The 22,006-nt window shown below is 40.4% G+C and overlaps 1 protein-coding gene across 2 annotated transcripts in view; it reads left to right on the top strand.

Moving 5' to 3' along the window:
- The window catches only part of lrba (LPS-responsive vesicle trafficking, beach and anchor containing), an 856,602-nt gene that overhangs the window by 228,963 nt on the left and 605,633 nt on the right, over positions 1 to 22,006 (top strand). For both annotated transcript variants that reach the window (XM_048526975.2, XM_048526966.2), the window contains exons 31-33: positions 42 to 120; positions 843 to 976; positions 17,708 to 17,769. In XM_048526975.2, coding sequence (XP_048382932.1) covers positions 42 to 120; positions 843 to 976; positions 17,708 to 17,769 — 275 coding nt within the window. The remainder of the gene's footprint in view (positions 1 to 41; positions 121 to 842; positions 977 to 17,707; positions 17,770 to 22,006) is intronic.

Here is a 22,006-nt window from a genome sequence, read left to right as displayed (position 1 = left end):
CATGTGTTTTGCCAGTAAATTTGTTGATGGAATTCTCTTAGGTGGTGGACCATCCAACTCAAAACTGCCATCTGTTCAAACTGTGTCTCCGATGCCAGAGGACTCTGCAGCAAATATGAGGTAATTTTTTAAATCAAATTTTCATCAAGATCAGTTATGTTGCTTTTTGTTTGTTTTTTTTTCATTTGGCTGTTTTAAATGGAATTTCGTACTGCTTGATCTTGTAAAAAGAATTCCAGTTTTATTTACTGAGAATCAATTGTTACCATATAAAATTAGGTATTTATACATGTGATGAACATTTGACATAATGGAGTGTGTTTCTGCTGCATTTAATACAACAGGTGGACAGAGTCTAACAAATGAAATGTACCAATATCAAGTTAAAACAAAGTACTCCAGATGCTCAAAATCTGAAATGCAATGAAAAACTAGAGAAACATCTGATGAAGTGTTTTCTGTTGAAGGGTCTAGGCCCGAAACATCAGCTTCTGTGCTCCTAAGATGCTGCTTGGCCTGCTGTGTTCATCCAGCCTCACACTTTGTTATCTTGGATTCTCCAGCATCTGCAGTTTCCATTATCTCTGACTCTAGAAACGCAGCAGGTTCTGGCATCATCTAGAGAAAGGAAAAAAAGTCACAATGTTTCAAGTCCAATATGAGTTGTTTTCAAAAGAATGTAAGGCAGAACCTATTGGAGTTTTTCCAATACTTTGTTATTATTTTAAGCTAATATTTTGATCTCCAAATCATAACTTAAAAATAATTTAGCTTAATTTTGTATCTTCAATTTAGTCATCATTGCACAGTTTTAAATGTAACAATTTTCGTTACCTATTTAGTATTACAGCAAGGCTCGAACGTGCACTGGAGAAGACAGCTCCTCTTCTAAGAGAGATTTTTGTGGATTTTGCTCCTTTTCTTTCACGTACTCTACTGGGTAGTCATGGGCAAGAATTGCTCATTGAGGGTACAAGTAAGTTTTCAAATATTGTTTAAAGTATGTTAATATCCTTGCAGGCTGCATTGAATTATATAAGATAGTTATGAATGATGTAGCTGAGATTCTCTTTACTCTTTGTTGTTTCCCCGTCTCACTCTGTCACTCATTCGCTTTCTGTCTCTCACTTTTGTTCACTCTCGCATGCTCTTCCTCTCTCGAATGCTTTCCCTCCCTGGCCTGCCTCGCCCTTATGCTCCACCTCATGGCTCCCCCTCACACTCCTGCCTCTCGTGACCGTCAGCCCTGTCTCTCCATTCATATTCTCAATTAGGCATTTCTAAAATATAAGCCAAAATATTGTTTTTTGAAAATGAGGGTCCATTTTTTCAGTCCATTATTGTATGAAACATTTAATTTATAAGGTTTTCGGTGACTTTTGATCAGCAAAGAAAAATTTAGCCAAGATGTACTGTTCTATGTTCTGTCTGCATTCGTTAGAGATAATATGGATTTCGTGGAGTCAGAACTGATAACACAACATCTTTATCAGTTAAGCCCAGAAAACAAGCTCGGGTTTATTCAATATGTGCTGGCAAATCATCTGATTCAATAAAACCAAGCGCTGATAATGGAGATAAGTAGATATTGTAGCTCAGTTCCCTTCTACAAAGTAAAATTAGAATGTAACTTGTCTGGAGCAGCACTTATAGGGTTGATTAACAAGTTACCTATGGATGGAGTTAACTTACTCCTCAGAAATGACTTGGCTGGAATAGAGGTCATAGCTTTACTCACAATCGAGGAAAGCCCAAATGAGATTCAAGGGGCAGAATAGTAGCAGTGGCAGATACTCTAGGTTTTTCCTATTGTGTGTGGTGACCAGAACAAAAACTTAACAAAGTCTATCACCTGAGGTGAAAGTATTAAAAGAAGCAGATGTTAGAGTAGCCAAAACCTCCTTTAAAGTTGGGGATCATTCAGATGAAGTATTTGATATATCTTCATTAATTGAACTCAAAAGGCGGATCTGGACTTAAATAAGCAAGCACAATCAGCTCACCCTGTAGCTGAAGGGGTTCCAGAGTGGTGTTATGAGCGAATGGAAACCCATTTGTCAAGCAACAGACCTGCTTTCGGAGGACAGATGATTGATCACCATACTATGGTACTGCCCAAACCTTGCAACGAGGTATTGCAGGTAGCACATTAACTTCCAATGGCAAGATATGAAGGTGCATGGAAAGCTTGTGCTTTGATAAATAGTCAGGATTTCATAAGGTTGTGGTATGTTCAAAATGTTCTTTTCATGTTTTGTCCATAAAACTCAATGTGCGATCAAGCCAGCAATTTTAATGCCCATACCAGGTTTTGAAGAACCACTCGGTAAAGTGTTTGTAGTTTCTGTAGGACCATTCCTCAAAACGGAATTTCAAAATCTAATGTATCCCAGAATGTTGTGGGAAGTAAGGGAGGCAATTGTGAGACCTCTTGCGGAAATATTGCAGCACCTGTAACTACAGGTGAGGCACCTAAAGACTGGAGTGTAGCTAATTTTGTACCTTTGCTTAAGAAAGGTTGTCAGGAGAGACTGGAGAACTGTAGATATGAGTCAGATTTTGGTTCTGGGTAAATTGTTGGACATAGGATTTATGGACATTGAGATCGGCAAAAATTGATAAGGGATAGTCAGCATGGTTTTGCACGTGGAAAATCGTGACTCACAAACGTGATTGAGTTTTATGAGGAAGTTACCAAAAAGATGGATGGTGGCGCAGTAGTCATTATTTATTTGGATTTTAGTAAAGCCTTTGATCAGATTCCACATGGTGGACTAATTAATAAAGTTAGGTGAGATTGGATTCAGAGTGAACTTGCCAATTGGATACATGATTGGCTTTATGGCAGGAGACAATGTGGTGTTGGAGGGGCTTGGTTTTTGGACTGGAGGCTTATGACCAGCAGTCAACCACAGGGATCGGTTTTGGGTCCTCTTTTATTTATATAAATGATTTGGATGAGAACATAGTAGGCATTGTTAGTAAGTTTGCGGACAGCACCAAAATTGGTGGCATAGTGCACTGTGAAGAAGATTTTCTAAGACTACAGAGGGATCTTAATCATATAGGTCAAACAGACTGAAAATTGGCAGATGGAGATCAATCTGGATAAATGTGGGGTACTGCATTTTGGTACAACAAGTAATGGTAGGGCTTATACAATTAATGTTAGGTCTTGGGTAGTGTTGTAGAACAGAGGAACCGAGGGGTGCAGGTACATAATTCTTTGAAGTTTGCTTCATATATAGACAAGGTGGTTGAAAAGGTGTTTGGCACGCTTGCCTTCATTGCTCAGTCCCTTGAGTGTAGGAACCAAAAGAACTGCAGATGTTGTAAATCAGGAACAAAAACAAAGTTGCTGGAAAAGCTCAGCAGGTCTGGCAGCATCTGTGGAGGAGAAAAAAGAGTTAACGTTTCAGGTCCGGTGGCCCTTCTTCAGAACTGATGGTGGCTGGGAAAACGTCAGTTTATGTGCAGAAAATAGGGACGTGAGTGGGGTAGGGAGTAAACGAAAGGATAGAGTCCAAAGAGAGAGAAAAACAGCTGGACAGACAAAGTAGTTGCTAACGATCAGGCTGGGAGGGTGAATAGTTGTTAATGGGAACTGTTAGTGACTAACAACAGGGGTGTGTAGTGGCAGACTATGTGGTAACAAGGCCTGGTGTGTGGGGTGGGGGGCTGGGACATGGGGGAGTTTAGGCCCTGAATGATTTTAGTGAGTAAACTCCCCATGTCCCAGCCCCCCACACCACACACCGGGCCTTGTTACCACATAGTCTGCCACATTTTATTATCTTGGATTCTCCAGCATCTGCAGTTCCCATTATCATTACAAACCCCCTGTTGTTTTTCACTATCAGTCCCCATTAATAACTACTCACCCTCCCAGCCTGATCGTTTGTCTGTCCAGCTGTCTTTCTGTCTCTTTGGGTTCTATCCTATCGTTTACTCCCTACCCCACCACCTCCCTATTTTCTACACATAAACTGACGTTTTCCCAGCCACCGTCAGTTCTGAGGAAGGGTGACCGGACCCGAAGCGTTAACTCTTTTTTTCTCCTCCACAGATGCTGCCAGACCTGCTGAGTTTTTCCAGCAACTTTGTTTTTGTGCCTTGAGTATAGGAGTTGGGAAATCAAGTTGAGGTGGTACAGGACATTGGTGAGGCCTCTTCTGGAATAGTGTGTCTAGTTCTGGTCACCCAGTTTTGAGAAGGCTTTTATCAAGCTGGAAGTGGTTCAGAAGAGATTTACCAGGATGTTCCTGAGAATGGAAGGTTTGAGTTATAAGGAAAGGCTGGATAGGCTGGGATGTTTTTCACTGGAAAGTTAGAGGTTGAGATGTGACTTTATAGAAGTTTATAAAGTAATGAGAGGCAAAGACAGAGTTAATGGTAGTTGCTTTTCTGTAGGATGGGGAATTTCAATACTAGGGAACTCATTTTTAAGATGAGAGGAAAGACATTCATAAAGACATGAAAGACAAATGTTTTATACACAGTATGGTTCACGTGTGGAGTGAGCTTCCTCAACAAGTGGTGGATGAGGGTACAATTGCACTGTTTAAAAATCATTTTGATAGATACGTGAATCAGAAAGGTTTGGAGAGAGATGGGCCAGGAACAGGCAGTTGAGACTAGGTTAGTTTGGCATTATGTTTGACTTGGACTGCTTGTATCGATGGGTCTGTTTCCATGCTGTATGACTCCATGACTATATAAATGCAGTCCAGCAGTATATCCTTAGAATCAATATGAGAGAGTCCAATTTCCAGAAGTATTCCTTTGACACAATTGCATTTGAATAGTACTGGAGAATTAGTTTGTTGTTTTAATTGTTTCAAGCAATATTTGTCTTTGTTTTTTCACTTGTTATGGACTAATAATTGAAATACAATGCAATCGAGATTCCAGCTTTATGTTTCAAGTTTTCTATATATATCAGTTTGAATTTAAGTCAGTGAAATCACCTACACATCTGTGAATGCAGGGAGCTTTGGAGAGATGCCATTGGACTGTCTAAACTTGGATTAAAGGTACACTATGATGAATACTCACATGATTGGGTTAAAAGATTAGAATTCTCACTGTTTGCTGCCAGAGATTCCCAGATGAATCTATGGGATTTAGTCCATTTGAATTGATCCATGAGTGTGAGATTAGGGAGAAGTTCTTGAACCAGAAAGACGATTCCTCAATGTTGAACTTTGTTTTGCTCATGAGTTAGCTTTCTCTTGCAAGTTTTTTTTTGTTCGTCTTTCCAGTAAGCTAGAATCTGCAAAGATAGCACCATGTTCAACTCTCTTCTTTGGCTGTACTGTGTTGTTGCACTTTAGTTCTGCTCCATCTTCAACTTTTTCTCCAGATCTCTTAACTCAACATAACTGCCTTTTACTTTTGACAAACTGCCTATGTTTCTGTGCTAGGGCAATCATAGGATATTGGTCTTATAGGGCTTACGTCATCTAGTGACAGTCCACTAATTTGTGGTAACCCTTCTGACGTGCTTTTGCCGGAAGATTCAGCAGGAGAATGTGGGTGACCAGACCTTACTCACTCCAATGTTAGAACTCAATGTTGGATTATGTGATAAAAAAAATTGTAGATGCTGGCAATCAAAGAAAACAGAAGTTGCTGGAGACACTCAGCAGGTCTGGCAGCATCTGTGGAGAGAAAGCGTAGTTAACATTTCAGATCCACTGACCCTCTTTCAGAACTGACTGTGGCTAGGACCAGATTGGTGGATATGGTGAAAATTGGATTGGGGGAGGGGTGGAGGAGAAGTAAACAATGGAGATGGAGTTCAGAGAGAGAGAACAGCAGTTGGGCAGACAAAGATAAGGGTAATGGTCAGCCTTGGGGAGACTCAATAGCTGTTAATGGGGTCCGGTAGTACTTGACAATAGGTGTTTTTGCTGTTGCAGTCCATGTGATGACAAGGTCTGTAATGTTGGTGTGGAGAAGGACATGGAAGAAGGTTGTCGCGCCCCAAATTTATTGCAGTCTATATGGAGTCCTAAAGGCTGCAGGGTCCCCAAGCAGAAGATGAGATGCTGTTCTTCAGTTTGTGCTGAGTTTCTCTGGGGCACTTCAACAAGCCTGAGACTGAGGTGTTGTCTAAGGAACATGATGGTGTGTTGAAGGGTCAGTTTTCCAGACAGAATATAGGTATTCTGCAAAGTGGTTGACCACTCTGAGTTTCGCGTCCCCAGTGTAGAGGAGACCACATTGGGAACAGCAAATATAGCAGACTGCATTGAGTAAAGTGCAGGTGAAAATTGCTGTTTCACCTGGAAGGTATGTCTGGGGCCTTGGATGGCAAGGAAGTAGGAAGTAAATGAGCAGGTGTTATACCTTTTGCAATTGTATGGGAAGGCACTGTGGAGGTATGGGGAGATGTTGAGAGTGAGGCTGTTTATGTGAACTAAGTTTTATCAGACGGAGTGATCCCTGTGGAAGGCTGGCAAGGGAGGGGGAGGTATGTCTGGTTGTGGCATCCTGCTGGAGGTGGTAGAGATGGCGTCTTACAGTCCTTTGAACATGGATATTAGTGGGGTGCTAAGTGAGGACCGAGGGATTGTGGGACGTAAAAGAAGGGTTGAGGACAATAGTGCTGGAGATGGGGCAGTTACAGCTGAGGGCCCTGTCAATCACATTGTTGAGAATCCTTGGTTGAGGATCTAATTGGATGTTGTGGAGGCCACCCTGTAGAAGCTGGCATCACTAGAATGAAGGTGGAGAAACTGGAAGAATGGAATGGAGTCTTTCCAGAAGTAGGAAGTGGGGATGTGTAGTCCAGATAACTGTGGAATTACATCTATTGTTTATGGAATGACATGGGGGACATGTAAATTTGTGCAGGAACATATAACCATTTCCCAAACAAAAGTGAATTAATAAGCAGAAAGCTTCCTACAAAAGATCATTTTAAACTGGAGTTCAAAAATTGGTATTATTATCTTTATAAGCTGCAAGCAAAATTCAGAGGTCTGTACAAAGTAGCTGGAAGGGTTAGTAAAGTGACTTATCTTATTGATCGGTAATAATGGGAACTGCAGATGCTGGAGAATCCAAGATAACAAAGTGTGGAGCTGGATGAACACAGGCCAAGTAGCATCTCAGGAGATTCATCTGATGAAGGATCTAGGCCCAAAACGTCAGCTTTTGTGCTCCTGAGATGCTGCTTGGCCTGCTGTGTTCATCCAGCTCTACATTTTGTTATCTTATTGATTGTCCTGATTCCAGGAAAGAAAAGCGGTGTATCTCATGAACATGTTGCAGGGCTGAAAGTAAGAAAGAGCAAGTATGTCAGTTGATGTGTGGGACAGTTTGATATTATTTTTGTTCAGAGGAAGGGCAATGGGAAAATCTGGCATTGTTACTTTGGAAGTGTAAGAAAATCCATAAAGCTATAAACTCAAAGAACTGCAGATGCTGGAAATTAGAAACATAGAAAAATTGCTGAAAAAGCTGAGCAGGTCTGGCAGCATTTGTGGAGAGGAATTGGAATTATTGTTTTGGGTGTAGTGTCCCTTCCTCAGCTGATAGCTAGGAAAAAGATTTTTTTATGCAAAAGATAGGGTGGAGGAGGGGTTAAGGAGTAAATGATAAGTGGAGATAGAATCCAAAAAGAGAGAGAACATTTGGACAGTCAAAGGAGTGGGTAACGATCAGTCTAGGAGAATGAATAGCTACTAATAGGGATTAACAATGGATTGTGCGTAATAGCAGACTGTGATGATAATGTTACTATGTTGGGTATGAGTAAGGATATGGGAAAAAGTGTCCCCAGCCCTAAAATTGTTGAACTCAATTTTCAAACCCAGAAGACTGTAGAGTCCTCAAGTAGAAAATGAGGTGTTGTTCTCCCAGCTTGCATTGAGCTTTGCTGAAGCACTGCAGCAAGCCTGAGACAAATGTGTTGGCCAGGGAACAAGGTTCTGTGTTGAAGTGGCAGGAAATAATTCCCATTCGTAGCTATTCATTCTTCTAGGCTGACCATTACCCATCCCTTTGTTCATCAGCTGTTTTCTGTCTCTTTGGGCTGTTTCTCCACCTATCATTTATTCTTTACACCATTCTTCCCCCCCCTCCCCCCAACCACCACCACCACCACCACCACCACCACCACCACCACCACCCCCCTCTCCTCTGCATATAAAACAACTTTTTCCTGGCTACCACTGGTTCTTGGGAAGAGTTGCTGGACCTGAAACGTTAACTCTGATTTATCTCCACAGATGCTGCCAGATCTGCTCAGCATTTCCAGCAGTTTCTGTTTTTGTTTCTGCAGAGATACACCTGGATGTACAATTTCAGCTTCCACAATGTGAACGTAAGACACTTCACTGATGAAACAATATACTTACCTGTTCAGTCCGCAGAAACAAGCTCATGTGGTCATAAAGCTAATACATGCTGGAAAATCACTTGATGGAACCTAGCCAAGGCAGCTTGATTTCATTGGTGTTATTAGTTTCTGAGCCAGATGATCAACTAGATTCTGCATAAAATAGATTTGTATTCTATTCCTCAGTCAAAAGACACATTTGACAGGCCTGACTATGCAACATTTCTTTCTAAGAGTGATTGACTGAAGGGATGCTAAGTGCTGTTAATATTATGGGCGAAAGAGACATCTGCCTTTGTCACACTAAATAGCTTATATCAATGATGAGCCATGCCCTTTCTGTTTAAAAATGTCCCATTCCAAAACGTTACTGATCAAGTCATATTTGAAGTACCTAACTCTGTGTTGTTTATTTAAATTAGGTTATAATATACAGTCGCAGATGGGAGGGTAATCTAAAGCAATTAGAGTCTGTTTAAGCAATTGTAATGAGCTGACTTTGTAAGAAATCTGACAAAAACTGAAAGGACACGGGCAAGGGTTGATGAGAACAGAAGTTGAGAACTCCAATTGCATTCTGCATTCTTTACACTAAATGGACAATCAGGAGATTTTTAAGAAAGTATGGGTCCTATTGGAAATTTGTGCCTTGCTTCTGCTCAGTAGCTGTACCTTTAACAGATTATGAAAGTAGGCAAAAATAGTCTGCTCAGCAGAATGTCAAACAGTCTTTGAGAAACTGAAGGGGGAAAACCTAATAACCACTTTGGCAGCTCCTGACCTTTTCATTTCACCTTTTAAAATGGCAATTTATGCCTCTGACTTGGGGGTAGATGTGGTCCTTTTGCAAGTCTAAGACGAACAACAACTCGTGTTATCACAGTGAAGAGTGAAACTAAAGCTGGTGGATTACAAAAACAGCCCAGCTTCATGCAAAAAATTACAACATACATACTGTAATTCCCACATTTCTACTGTTTCCCCATGGTTTATGGAAGCATTATTTCTATTTCACCCAAAGTTGTGTTATCTTTCTCATAGTGCATCTTCTGTATTCCTAACCAGCCTTTGCACATCTGTGATTCTTGTTTGCTTTTACAATATGAGTAAAAATTTAATCCTTAACTAACATACTGATTCAGTCGCTCCAGTGTACTGTTGCCTGATTGATGCTTTGATGGAGAAGGATAGACAACTCAGAACCACCTGTGTGTTCTGAAGGCAGTTCTGCACAGGAACAGTCTTTTAATTGACTTTTCAGATGGTAGCAGCTGTAGTGGGCTTAGAACTTTCCATAGCAACCACCATTTGGACCAGTTGCACTTTTAACACACACCGTGTTTTAGCAAGGCATGGAGATGGATCGGGGAGGTGTCATTGGAACCAGAAAACGACAAAAGCCGCAGAAGATTTTGCAGCATCAACATTCTGTCTGTCTGGTCCCTTGTTCTGAAAAATTGTCCTCTCCAACTCTTTTGAAAGAGCAGGGAGAAACTGCATTCACAGTTGCTGAAAGAAAGGATACTAAAGCTCAGAAGAAAATAAAGATCCCAGGTCTGGCCAGAAACCCAGTGAACTAAAAACTGATTATTGCTATGCAAATAACATCAAGGCATAACTGAAGGCAGGAAGATGGATTCAACCCATCTAGTTTAGTCATTTTGGACTGGAGGTACGGTGCCACGTTCTTCTGACTGTCACAGTCTGTCACATCATTCTCTCTCCCCCCCCCCCCCCCCCCCCCCCCCCCCCAATGTTTGTGCATGGCTGTAGTTTGAGAGTTTGAAAAAGCAAAACATTTAGCTTATATTATTAGCAATCCTATTGTTTTACTGTTCTTGTTTAAGTTATAGTTATAAATTAGTCATTCATCTGGTCTACATTTTGCCATTAGTTAAAAACAGTTTATTACTATGAATAATTATTTTCTGTTTAATGAAATAAACTTGATGTACATGTTCTTTTATCCTGAATCAGATAATTGAGTAGGATTGAGGAACTTGGTGGTTAGCACATTTATGGTAACGCTAAAAATGCATTAATGTGTTGCACAGTGCATAACTGAGTTAAGGAGAATTGGAACACACTAACTTTCATCTGCAATCTGTGCAGACTGAAATGATCTCAAGTCTGTACATATACTACGTTAGTCCCAGGCATAGATTAAGGTGAGAATAAATTGAACAGAATGCTTGTTCCTGATTGGAAAGTTTCTGCGGGGTTGGGTGACTTGTTTGGGCTTGCCTATAGTATGCAGTAACATAATTTGCTAATGTTCATTGTTTAATTGCATAAAAAATGTAGTTATTTGGAAGAGCTGCAGGAAGAAGTGACAATGGTGTAGACATGCATCCCAGGATGTCTTGATCATTTAGAAGGAGATGAGAGAAAACTGGAAAACTGCCACATGACATGATGGAGAACACTCCTTATGCAACTAGACTATACGTAATGTCTCTAGATTATTTAACAAATAATCAGCCCCTTTGCCTTCGACCAAAAAAGTGAAAACCAAAACCTTAATCTGTTGCAGGTGTTCCCTGTGGGTCTACCCTAAATTTTGATTTGAATTTTTTTTGTGACTTGCTGATGAAATACTATATTTTTGAGAAAGTAATGGAGACTTCATTTTGATTTGATGACTACATTATTGAATAATTAGCTAATTTATTGGTAGATGGCAAACTCACTGGTGATACCTCGTAACATGTTAACCTTGCTTGATCATTGAGCCAAAAGGAAGCGAATGGGAAGCAAAACACAGCTAAGACTTGTCATCTCAATATTCATAAAACCCCATTGTAATCCCATGAAACTCGTAAAGGAGCTGGTGCCTTTTTAAAAACCACTTTTGGTTCTGCTAGGTTTACAGAGGGAGGGGTCAAGGGTCAAAGTACTAATAAGTGTGTTTGGGATGTCTGCTGCCACAAAACAAAATGGAAACTTGATTGATAGCTAGAGGGCTGTAGGGAGAGAATAACAGAGAAAGCAAAGGTCATAGAGCTATTTCCCCTCTTTGCATAGACAATAACCTGTATGGTATGGGGAGCAAAATGTAGATATTATGGATCAATATGACATATGCTGTACACATTTGGAGCAGTAATAAGACACGCAAATGCAGCTTAGAGCAACATTTTGTAACTGAAACTGAGCAATTGTGGGTGAAGTGAATATCATTAGAGGCAATGCTTAAAACTGAATGTTCTTTTATACGGAACTCAATCCACCTATAATAGAAAAAGTAAACCATGTTGGGAAACCTCTGGTAATTTGATTGGGCCTCTCTGAATGATTTTAAGAAAATGTAATTAATTAATTATTTGTCCCTTAATTTATGTTCTTAAAACACAATATATTTGCATCCATCGCAAAGAAGTGCTAACTGAAACACAGTTTGACTTTAAATCCTTTTGCCAAAAAGCTTTCTCTCTGTTATTTTAAAAAAAACATACCTTCCCTATAAGAGCAATCGGTCTTTCTTATCCACTTTATCCAGGCCCCTCATAATTTTATACACATTAATTAAATTTCCCCTTTCCCTGTTCTGTACCAAATAAAATAATCCCACCCTGTCCAAGTTTTCACCAAATTCTTATTTCCTGGAAATGTCCTTGTAAGTATCCTTTGTATCTCCTCTGATGCAATCATATCACTTCTGTAAAGTTGCCAGAATAGTGCTCAAAATCACTCGTGGTGGGCAAATTCCCTCCCAAAATTCCTGGAAAAATTTAGTCATGGCGTGAGAATAATTACTCCTTTATGTAACATGGATGGATGGTATGGAGATGCTCTTCCAATTGCAGGTTAGTTCCCTCCTTCATTTATATAAATACCTTCGCAATAACTGTGCAAACACATGTGATGGGAGAAACAGGCAGCAGGGTAAGTTAGAAAAAGTAAGCAAATTGAAGGGGTGTCTTCAGGTGAATGAGTCCTGACACCTGGTGTTACCAAGGCCAGTTTGGCATTTGTGGGTGTGGTGAAGCTTCCAAAGGATAAAGAACAATTTTAAACCTGCCAACAGTGGAATTGATTGGTTTTATTGTCATGTATACCAAAATACTGTGGAAAAACTTTGTTTCCAAGCAGTACAGACATCACTCCAAACAAAGGTGTACAGATCAAACAGATTTAGAGGTATACAGATTTCACTGCAGGTTACATTATATTGAGGCTATTGTCCATTCAACAGACTGATAATGGCTGGAAAGAAGTAGTTCCTGAACCACCTCGTGCGAGTGTTTGGGTTTTTGTATCTTCTGCCTGATGGAAGAGGTTGTAGGCGGTCATTACCAGAGTGCAATGGGTCTTTAATGTTGGCCACCTTTCTGCAGCAGTAAGCCTGTAAATAGAGTCCATGGATGGAAGGTTGGCTTCTGCGATATTCTGGGCCTCGCACACCACCTTCTGTGGTTTCTTGCGGTCTTGGGCAGAGCAGTTGCCATACCAGGCCGTCATGCACCCAGACAGTATGCTTTCAATGGTGCATCTGTAAAAGTTAGTGAGGGACCTTCTGGATATGCAAAATTTCCTGAGCAGCCTGAAGAAGAAAAGGCATTGTTATGCATTCTTGACTGTCGCATCTATGTGGGAAGTCTACAATAGATTGTCAGTTGTCTTTACTCCAAGGAACTTGGTGGTCTCCATCCTGTCAACCTTAGTTTCATGGATGTAGATGGGGGCATATTCTCATGCTTTCTTTCTGAAATCGATGATCAGTTCTTTAGTTTTGCTGACATTGAGAGACTGATTGTTTTCATTATACCACATCACCAAGCCCTCTATCTCTCCTCTGTGTTTTGACTCGTCGTTGTTAGAAACACGTCCCACTTCCCACTGGTTTCGTCAGCAAACTTGTAGATGGATTCATTTAGAATTCGGCAGCACTGTCATAGGTATACAGGAAGTACAGTAGGGGGCTGAGGACGTATCCTTGGAGGGGTGGTGAGGGGCCTCCAGTGTTCACTGTTGTTGTGGAATGGTGCAGTTACCGATCCTCATTGATTGCGGTCTATGGGTCAGAAAGCTGAGGATCCAATTGCAGAGGGCAGAGCTAAGACCACGGTCACAGTCATACAGATTTGAGATCAGTCTGGAGGGGATGATGGTGTTGAAGGCAGAGCTGTAGTCAGTGAGCAGGAGTCTGACGTAGGTGTCTTTGTTGTACAGTCTGTGTGACATTTCACTGGAAAACTTGAAATCACTTTGGAAGTACGTGTCTTTCAAATTAATGTAGACTAAGCTTAAGGCTACATATGTTCAGGATCTACTTTATGGAGAAATTGTAGTTGATGCCATTGTAATTAACGCTTCTTTGTAAAATTACATCTGAGATAGAGATCTGTGATGTGGCATGTTACGATCTGTTCATAGTTGCATTCAATTGCAACAAATATTTCTTTGGTTTTAAACATGTAGTTGTCACACTGCAGTTAAATTTAGTAAAACAGATCAACAATGAAGGGGAGCCAATGTCAAGATATTCATGAGTGAAAGAGCGTGGTGTTTATTACGCTGAAAAATAAAATGAAATGCACGACAAACAGTTTTTCTTTTGCGGACTTGAGAGGAATCAGACGTTTCGAATTGAGTGACCCTTACTCAGAACTCAAGACATGGGCATTGCTGACTGGGTGAGCATTTACTGCCTATCTCTAATTGCTCTTGAGTCAGTGGTGTTGAGCTGCTGTCTTGAACTATTGCAGTCCCTGTGCTGTAGGTACACCTGCATTGCCCCTAGGGAGGGAATTCCAGGATGTTGACCCAGCAACAGTGAAGGAACAGCAATGTATTTTCAAGGCAGGGTGATTAGTGACTTGGAGGGGAAATTGCAAGTGGTGATGTTCCCATGTATCTGCTGCCTTTGACCTTCTGGGTGGAAGTGTCCGTCAGTATTGAAGGTGCTTTCTAAAGATCTTTGGTGAATTTCTACTGTATATCTTATAGGTAGTATACACTGCTGCCACTGAATATTGGTGGTGGAGGGAGTGGATACTTGTGGATATCGTGCAAATGAAATGGGCTGCTTTGTTCTCAATAGTGTAAAGCTTCTTGAATGTGGTCGCTGCTGCATCTATCCAGGCAAGTGAGTAGTATTCCATCACACTCCTGACGTTTGCCTTGTAGATGATGGACAGGCTTTCGGGAATCGGGGTGAGTTAGTCTCTGCAAGGACAGGCGGTGGCCTAGCGGTAGTATTGTTGTGCTATACCTAGGTCTCTAGATTAAATGTTCTAGGGACCAGGGTTTGACTCCTGTCACAGCAGATGCTGGAATTTGAATTCAGTGAAAATCTGGAATTAAGAATTTAATGATGACCATGACTCCAGTGTTGATCTTCAGAAAACCTATCTGATTAACTAATGTCCATTAGGGAAAGAAACTGCCATCTTTAACTGACTCTAGACCTACGGTTATGCTGTCAAACCATGAATGAATAAAAAAAATCCTAGCCTCTGATCTGCTCTTGTTGCCACTGTATTTATATGGTGAGTCTAGTCGAGTCTCTGGTCAATGGCAAGCCCCAAGACGGTAATATTAAGGGATTCAGTGATGTTAACATGATTGAATGTCAAGTGATGTTAGTAAGATCATCTCTTGTTGGAGAGGTTATTGCCTAGCATTTGTGTGAAAGTGACTTTCCACTTGTTAGCCCAAGCCTGGATGTTCAGATCTTGTCACATTTGAACATGGACTCCTTCAGTATCTGAGGAGTCATGAATTGTGCTGAAAATTTTGCAATCATTGATGAACATCCCTACTTCTGACCTTATGATATACGGAAGGTCATTGATGAAACAGCGGAAAATGGTAGGGCCCTATGACATTGCTCTGAGGAAGTCCTGCAGACCGTCTTCTGGAGCTGAGATGGCTGATCTCCAACAACCACAACTGTCTTCTTTTGTGTCAGGTATGATTTCTATCAGCAGAGAGTTTGCCCTTGATTCCCAATGATTCCAGTTTGGTCAGGCGCCTTGATGCTACATTCAGTCAAGGGTCTTTACTCTCACTTCACCTCTAGCTGTTTCATCCATGTTTGAAGCAATGCTGTAATGAGGTCAGGAGCTGAGTGGCTTTGGCGGAACCCAAACTGGGAAGCGATGAGCAGCTTATTTCTGATCAGCTGCTGTTTGATAGCACTGTTGATGACACCTTCCATTATTTTATGGATTGTTGCAAGTAGACTGATGGACTGGTAATTGGCCAGGTTGGGTTTCTCTTTCTTTTTGTTTTTCTGGATATACTTGAGCAATTTTCCACATGTCGGGCAGATGCCAGTGTTGTAGTTGTATTGAAACATCTTGGTTGGGGAAGCCACAAGGTCTGGAGCACAAGTCTTTAGTACAATTGCCTGAATCTTCTCAAGGCCCATAGCCTTTGCAATATCCAGTGTCTCCAACCATTTGTTGAAATCATGAGGAGTGATTTGAATTGGCTGAGGACTGGCGTCTATACCCACTGGTGATGGCTAAGATGACACTTCTGGCTGAAGATTGTTGTGAATGCTTCAGGCTTATCTTTTGCATTGATGTGTTGTGCTTTTTCATCTTTGAGGATGCAGATATTTGTGGTGCCTCTTCCTTCAGTGAGTTATTTATTTGTTCATCACCATTCACAACTGGAGGCGTCAGGACAGCAGAGCTTGGATCTGATTCTATGATTTTGAGATTGCTTAGCTCGGTTTATCGCTTGCTGCTTATGCTGTTTGGTACACAAGTACTTGTATTTGTTAGCTTCATTTTTGGGTATGCCAAATGCCAATGCTGTCATCTTACCTTCCTTGAATTCAATATTTCTATGGATTGAATGCCATCTGTATGGCTGTTTAACCAGGGCTTTTGTGCCTGTTGACGTCTACAGCATTTTTTTTAGTATAAGCTACACTCAGTGATTGAGAATAATACAACTACTTTCTAGCTGAGAATCTCTATTGTATTGTTGCTGTGCAGACTGATTAAAGAACATTGCTTCCACACTTTGAGAAGACCTAACACCAATAAAAAGGGAACTGTACCAGGTTAGCTTATTGGGTGTCACCAATAACTCGGCAGCTTTCATAATCATTTATTGGAATGGTACAGGAGTAATGTAAAGCCTTTCTCGCTGGAATGATAATGGTAACTATATTTAAAAAATTGCTGCCTTGCATCAGTGTTACAAACTGATAATCAACCATTTGCAGTGTACATTTGAGTGTCATTTTCTGTTTTAAAGTCAAACAAAAGAATTCAAATTTCAATGGTTTAGCTTAATCATTTGGTGACTTTTCAATTCAAATCATTCATTTTTTAAATGGATAAAATGGTTGTATTATGTACTAATACTTAAATCAACAGATTTTTGCAGCTTGAAGAAGAAATCAATTAATTAAACATTTAACACTGGCCGGTTAATTGAAATTCTGGTTTATATTTGAGTACTTTTCTATCACGCTTGAGCTGTGCTAAAATATTGAATGTGTGGATATCTTCACAATTTCTTATCAAGCGATCTAATAATGATTGCAGGTAGCTGAGGCTAAATTTTTAGATGTTACTTTGTTTTCTGTTCTGAAGATAGTTTTCTCAGGTTTGGATTTGCAAATCAACACAATTTATTGCAATTTTATTCATTCATAATTGCAATTATGATAACACACTTGATAATTTCATGGTACCTTGAACTGCTTTACAGCAATGAAGCATGTTTGAAGTGTAGTCACTACTCTAACATAGGAAATGTAGCAACCAGTTTGCACACAGCAATGTGGAGAACATAACAATGAAATTGCGACCAGGTAATCTGTTTCAGTGATCTGACCACACAGGCAGCACTCTTTTTCTTCTTTGTACTGCCATGGGCTCTTTCACATCTACCTAAAAAGACAGACGGAATCTTGGCTTTATCATCTCATCTGAAAGATGACATTCCTGGCAATGAAGCACTCACTCGGTAGTGAGCCTGCAGTTTTAACCAAAATTATGCCCTGAGTCTCTTTCTGTAGAGTGGTATTCAATCTGTGACCTTCTGACTTGGAAGTGCGAATGCTACCCATGAGCCAAAGCTAACACCTCAGAATTGTCTCGAAGTTCAAGAACAGCAGGGTTCACGTCAAAATTGGTCCCTGTTATTGCATCCCAGAAGGAGGTCTTTTGATATCTTTTCTTAGTATTTGAATGCATCAAAATCTGTGAAGAAACCATTAATGCCTGCCAGCAGCAAGAGGCTGAAATGTTCTGAGATAGTGTTACAGGAGCAGTGTTATGTGAAGATAATAGACTAGGCTTATTAAAATTATATATTCTACATTTGTACTATTCCAATTTCAAACTTGAATAATTTCTAAAACTACATTTTAAATATATTTTTGCGTCATAGGCTTGGTCTGTATGAAGTCTAGCAGTTCTGTTGTGGAGTTGGTCATGTTACTCTGTTCTCAGGTAAGCCTTTGCAAATGATTTAAATTAGCTTAACATAATATAACGTGCAAATACAATATATGTATGTACCACTTGAGTGAACAGAAGTTAAAATAAACTAAATGTTTTTTTAGCTTTTATCCTGTTAATTGTATGCTTCCCTTCCCCAAGTTATCAATTTGTATATTTGTATAATATGCTGCTGAAATGCCACGTTAGTAATGTGCTTTATGTCTACTGTTGTTTCCAATGTACCAAATTTTAAATATTTGTAATATGTATAGATTGTTATTCCAGGTTTTTTTGTCATAATTTTCAAAATTTTCGGGAAAATATAGAACACAATTTCATCTAAATATTTGAGTATTTAAACAATACTTTGGAAGACAAGTTATTTACTTTAAAAAAATCTAAGGAATAGGAAAGAGCAATTGTTATTTTCTGTGGTGTTATATTTCTTGCCTTGTCACATGAAGATTGTAACAGCTTAAGCTGTCAATATATAATTTTTATATGTTTTGTGCCTCCACAGTGATCTTTATGTGGCTTATTTTGTACTAACCTAGAAATTAATTCATATATATTCAAAAATTTTCAGCATTAGTTTGAGATCATGAATAAAACAAAGGCTGTAGAAAGGGAGAAGAAGGCTTCAGAGGTCATGGGTTTCGACCCTTTTCAAAGCTTTTGACCTTCATTTACAACCTAAAGGTTTACTGGGCTGACAAATAAGGATAATGCATCATTAATGCTCCTTTGCATTGATTTGTTCATTTTAGTGGGTATGTTGCCAAATTTATTTAGGTCATGCTGACGGACAGGTCATGAATATAAATGAAAGAATCATAGAAGGTGTGAAAAATCAATGCTATGTGTTGTCAATATGATGCAATAAGCAAATTTACTTGAGAAGATCACAACTAATGGATCTGGGATAAACTGGTAAGCACAGCAATGCATTCCTGAAGGTGGTTCTGCTATTGCATAGAGATTATACAAAGTGGAAGTTTTGAACAATACAAAAGGAGTTGAAAAATTTGTCAGGTAAAGTAGAAACTGCGGTAAAACAATTTGATGAAGGTTACTGCTTGAAGCTTATTCAAATCTGTTACCATTCATATTCAGAATTAAATCAGTTTCAGCATCACTTCGCCTATTTCTTGAATAACATACTGACTTTAAGGACTAACGTTTATCAGATTTGAGCTACAGTTATGTGAATAGTTAACTGAGATCAGCGAAATTCATGATCTATTGAACATGTTTGAAAGAATTCATTTAGAAAGGATTTCTAATTTGAATAATTCAAAAGTATACATCTATCTGAGTCTGTCTGTCTGTCCATTGTCCCTATCAGTGTTTCTGCCTCTGTATTTTCCATTCAAGCACCATGGCCTCTTTCTCGCTTTAATATTCTCTTTCTGGTTTAGCCACTCCCACTTGCTCAATACTTGTTCTTCCTCTCTCCGGCCTCCTCCTCTGTCTGCATGTCTAGTCCACAGTTTCACTGCCTTTTGTTCCTTTATCACTGCCATGTCCCATCTACTGTCTTTGGCTGTGACCCTGTCTGTCTGTCTGTCTGTCTCTCTCTTTGTTTGCCTCTGATGCTCCTCTCTGCCTCTCCCAACTCCCTCTCTCCCTCCCCGTTTGAGCATTAATGTCAATAGGCTAATAATTCAGAGCCCAAGGTGACTGCTTGAAACCCACCTTGGCAAATGGTGAAAATTGAATTCAGTTTTTAAAAAGTCTGGAAGAATAAAAACCTCACCAAATAACAACAGTGTAACCACTGTTTCAGAGATAATGGGAATGGCAGATGCTGGAGAATCCGAGATAACAAAGTGTGGAGCTGGATGAACACAGCAGGCCAAGCAACATCTTAGGGGCACAAAAGCTGACGTTTCGGTCCTAGGCCCGAAATGTCAACTCTTGTGCTCCTAAGATGCTGGTTGGCCTGCTGTGTTCATCCAGCTCTACACGTTGTTATCTCAGTGTGATGACTGTTGATTGCCCTAAAAACCCATCTGATTCGCTAAGTCTTCAAGCAAAGGCAATCTGCCGTTTTCACATGGTCTTGTTTACATGTGACTTCTGACCCACAGGAATGTGGTTGACTTTTGGTCCTCTTCAGCAATTAGGAATGAGCAATACATACTGGCATAGCCAGTGACTCCTACATTTGAATGAAAGAAACCAAAATGTCTGCTATCTCACTGGTTGCACCCTGGTTGCTGCCTCTCCCTCCTTTCTTGCAGTCACACTCCCCACTTTCTTCTAGCAACTCTCCATCATCAACACGGACAGTCTTGTAGCCACTGGATCTTAAGTCACCTTCTCCGCACACAGTCTCAGTTACAGTCTCTCGTGGCCACCCTCTCCCATTTTCTCTCACACTCTGGCATTCTGCAATATTCTTCTACTGCTCACAGTTCATGCTGTTAGCCCACCATCCCTCTGCCCCACTGCACTATCTGTCAACCCCACCATGCTTTACTGTCATTGCCTGATGCTCTCCCTGTTGTTCTATTGTGTTTTCCCTGTTTCATCCACTACCTGTGTCATCCCTCCTCCTAACCATTGTCCTACCTGTAACCTTCTCCCACTGTGCTCCCCTTTGATTCTCCCTACCTCTTGCCCACTTCTCACGCTCCCCCGTAAGCGTTCTGCCGCCTTCCCTTTCCTCAACCTGTGCATGCTCCCTGTTACTCTCCACTGCTGCTGTCCTGTGTGCCTGTTGACTCATCATATTCTCTTTGCCTCCTCCCTTTTTCACGGTCTCCCCTTCACACTCAATCCATGTGCAGGCTGAGTGAGATAGATACAAGTACCTTAAGTGTTTGAACAGTATAATCAAGGTCTTCAATGCACCCTATCAACCTCTCCATCATCAAGTACCAGGATAATAATCCAAACAGTTCAACCAAGTTGGTAACAGCTAGCTGTAAACCTGAAAGTGGTTGATGGTCATTTTAAGTTTGCCCTAGTCCAGAGAATGTTCTCATTGTCCAAACTCCCTCTCACACTCTCACTGATCCTCCACTCCATCATTCTCGCCACCCCCCCGCTTATGCTTCTCTGCCTCCCTTGTCCTTGAACTTGCTGCCGCTGCCCCTGCCTCTCCCTCTCCTTTGCACTTGCCATGCTTGCCTGGTAGTCTGTCTTGCTGAGCCTCCCTCACTGTCACAGCCCCTCCTTTGATATGGCTGCCCTTCTTTCACCCTTGTTCAATCTGCTGTCATTCCCTCGCCATCTGTCCCTCGCACTTGCTGCGTCTGTCTCTTCCTCACTCTCAAAACCCCCCCATCACCATTTTTTGCTTTTGCTCTTAGCTCCAGCCCTCACTTCTGCATCTTTGGTGTTGTCACGTGCCTTCCCTCGTGTCAGGCTTCCTGTTGCTGTCTCTCAAACCCAGTAGTATACTCTTAGTATATTGGACCTACATTTTGTTGCACACCTGATAATTCATCCCTGAAAATGCATTTTTTGTACTTTGTTTTACTGATTTAGCAACAATTAGTATCTACTGGATGGATTCCAAGAGCTAGTGCATTTATTTTACACAAATGTCAGACCTGTTTCATGCCACTCTGATCACATGGTGGATGTAAAGATTGATTTCTGGTGTTCATTCCACTGATTGGGGGATAGTTGTTTTTGACATGAACTTAAAAACATTTTATGGTTGAATGTAAGGATGTTTGCTATACACTTTAGTTCTTACGTTGCTTTTAAACTAAAGGTATGATCCTATGTGAGTTAATATTTCACATCATCTAAAGTAGATGGCCAGGGTCACAAAAGCAATTTATTTTCTAATGAAAAAGACAGACCTTGTTGACATGAAAACTTGAGAGACCTGGGATAAGAATGCAGCCAGACTCTTGGAGGATGTAGATATTACAGAGTGTGATGTTGATTAATTTTGGGGTGAGATGTGGTGGGATGTGATATTTTCATTCTAAAATCTTAATTAATTTTGCTGTGTAGATGGAGTGGGATGAGTGTCAAAGATCAAAAAGCTCAGGTCAAAAAATCATGTTTTTAATCACTCAGATTAGTCTTCTCAGCATGATACCTTCGCACATACCATTTATTGTGCTTCGGAACAAAACAACTGTTTCGTTATAGATCAGAGTGACAACAGTTTCATGTAATGACTTTTCTATTGAACTTTGTTCTTAAATTTTCATAGTAATGTGATTTTTATCAGCTGATAATTGCTACTTCATGAAGGTTAACATATTTTGAAGAGGTTCTG

This window comes from Stegostoma tigrinum, chromosome 1 (genome assembly GCF_030684315.1).
Source record: "Stegostoma tigrinum isolate sSteTig4 chromosome 1, sSteTig4.hap1, whole genome shotgun sequence".
NCBI lineage: Eukaryota > Metazoa > Chordata > Chondrichthyes > Orectolobiformes > Stegostomatidae > Stegostoma > Stegostoma tigrinum.
This window is presented reverse-complemented; position numbering and strand designations above follow the sequence as displayed.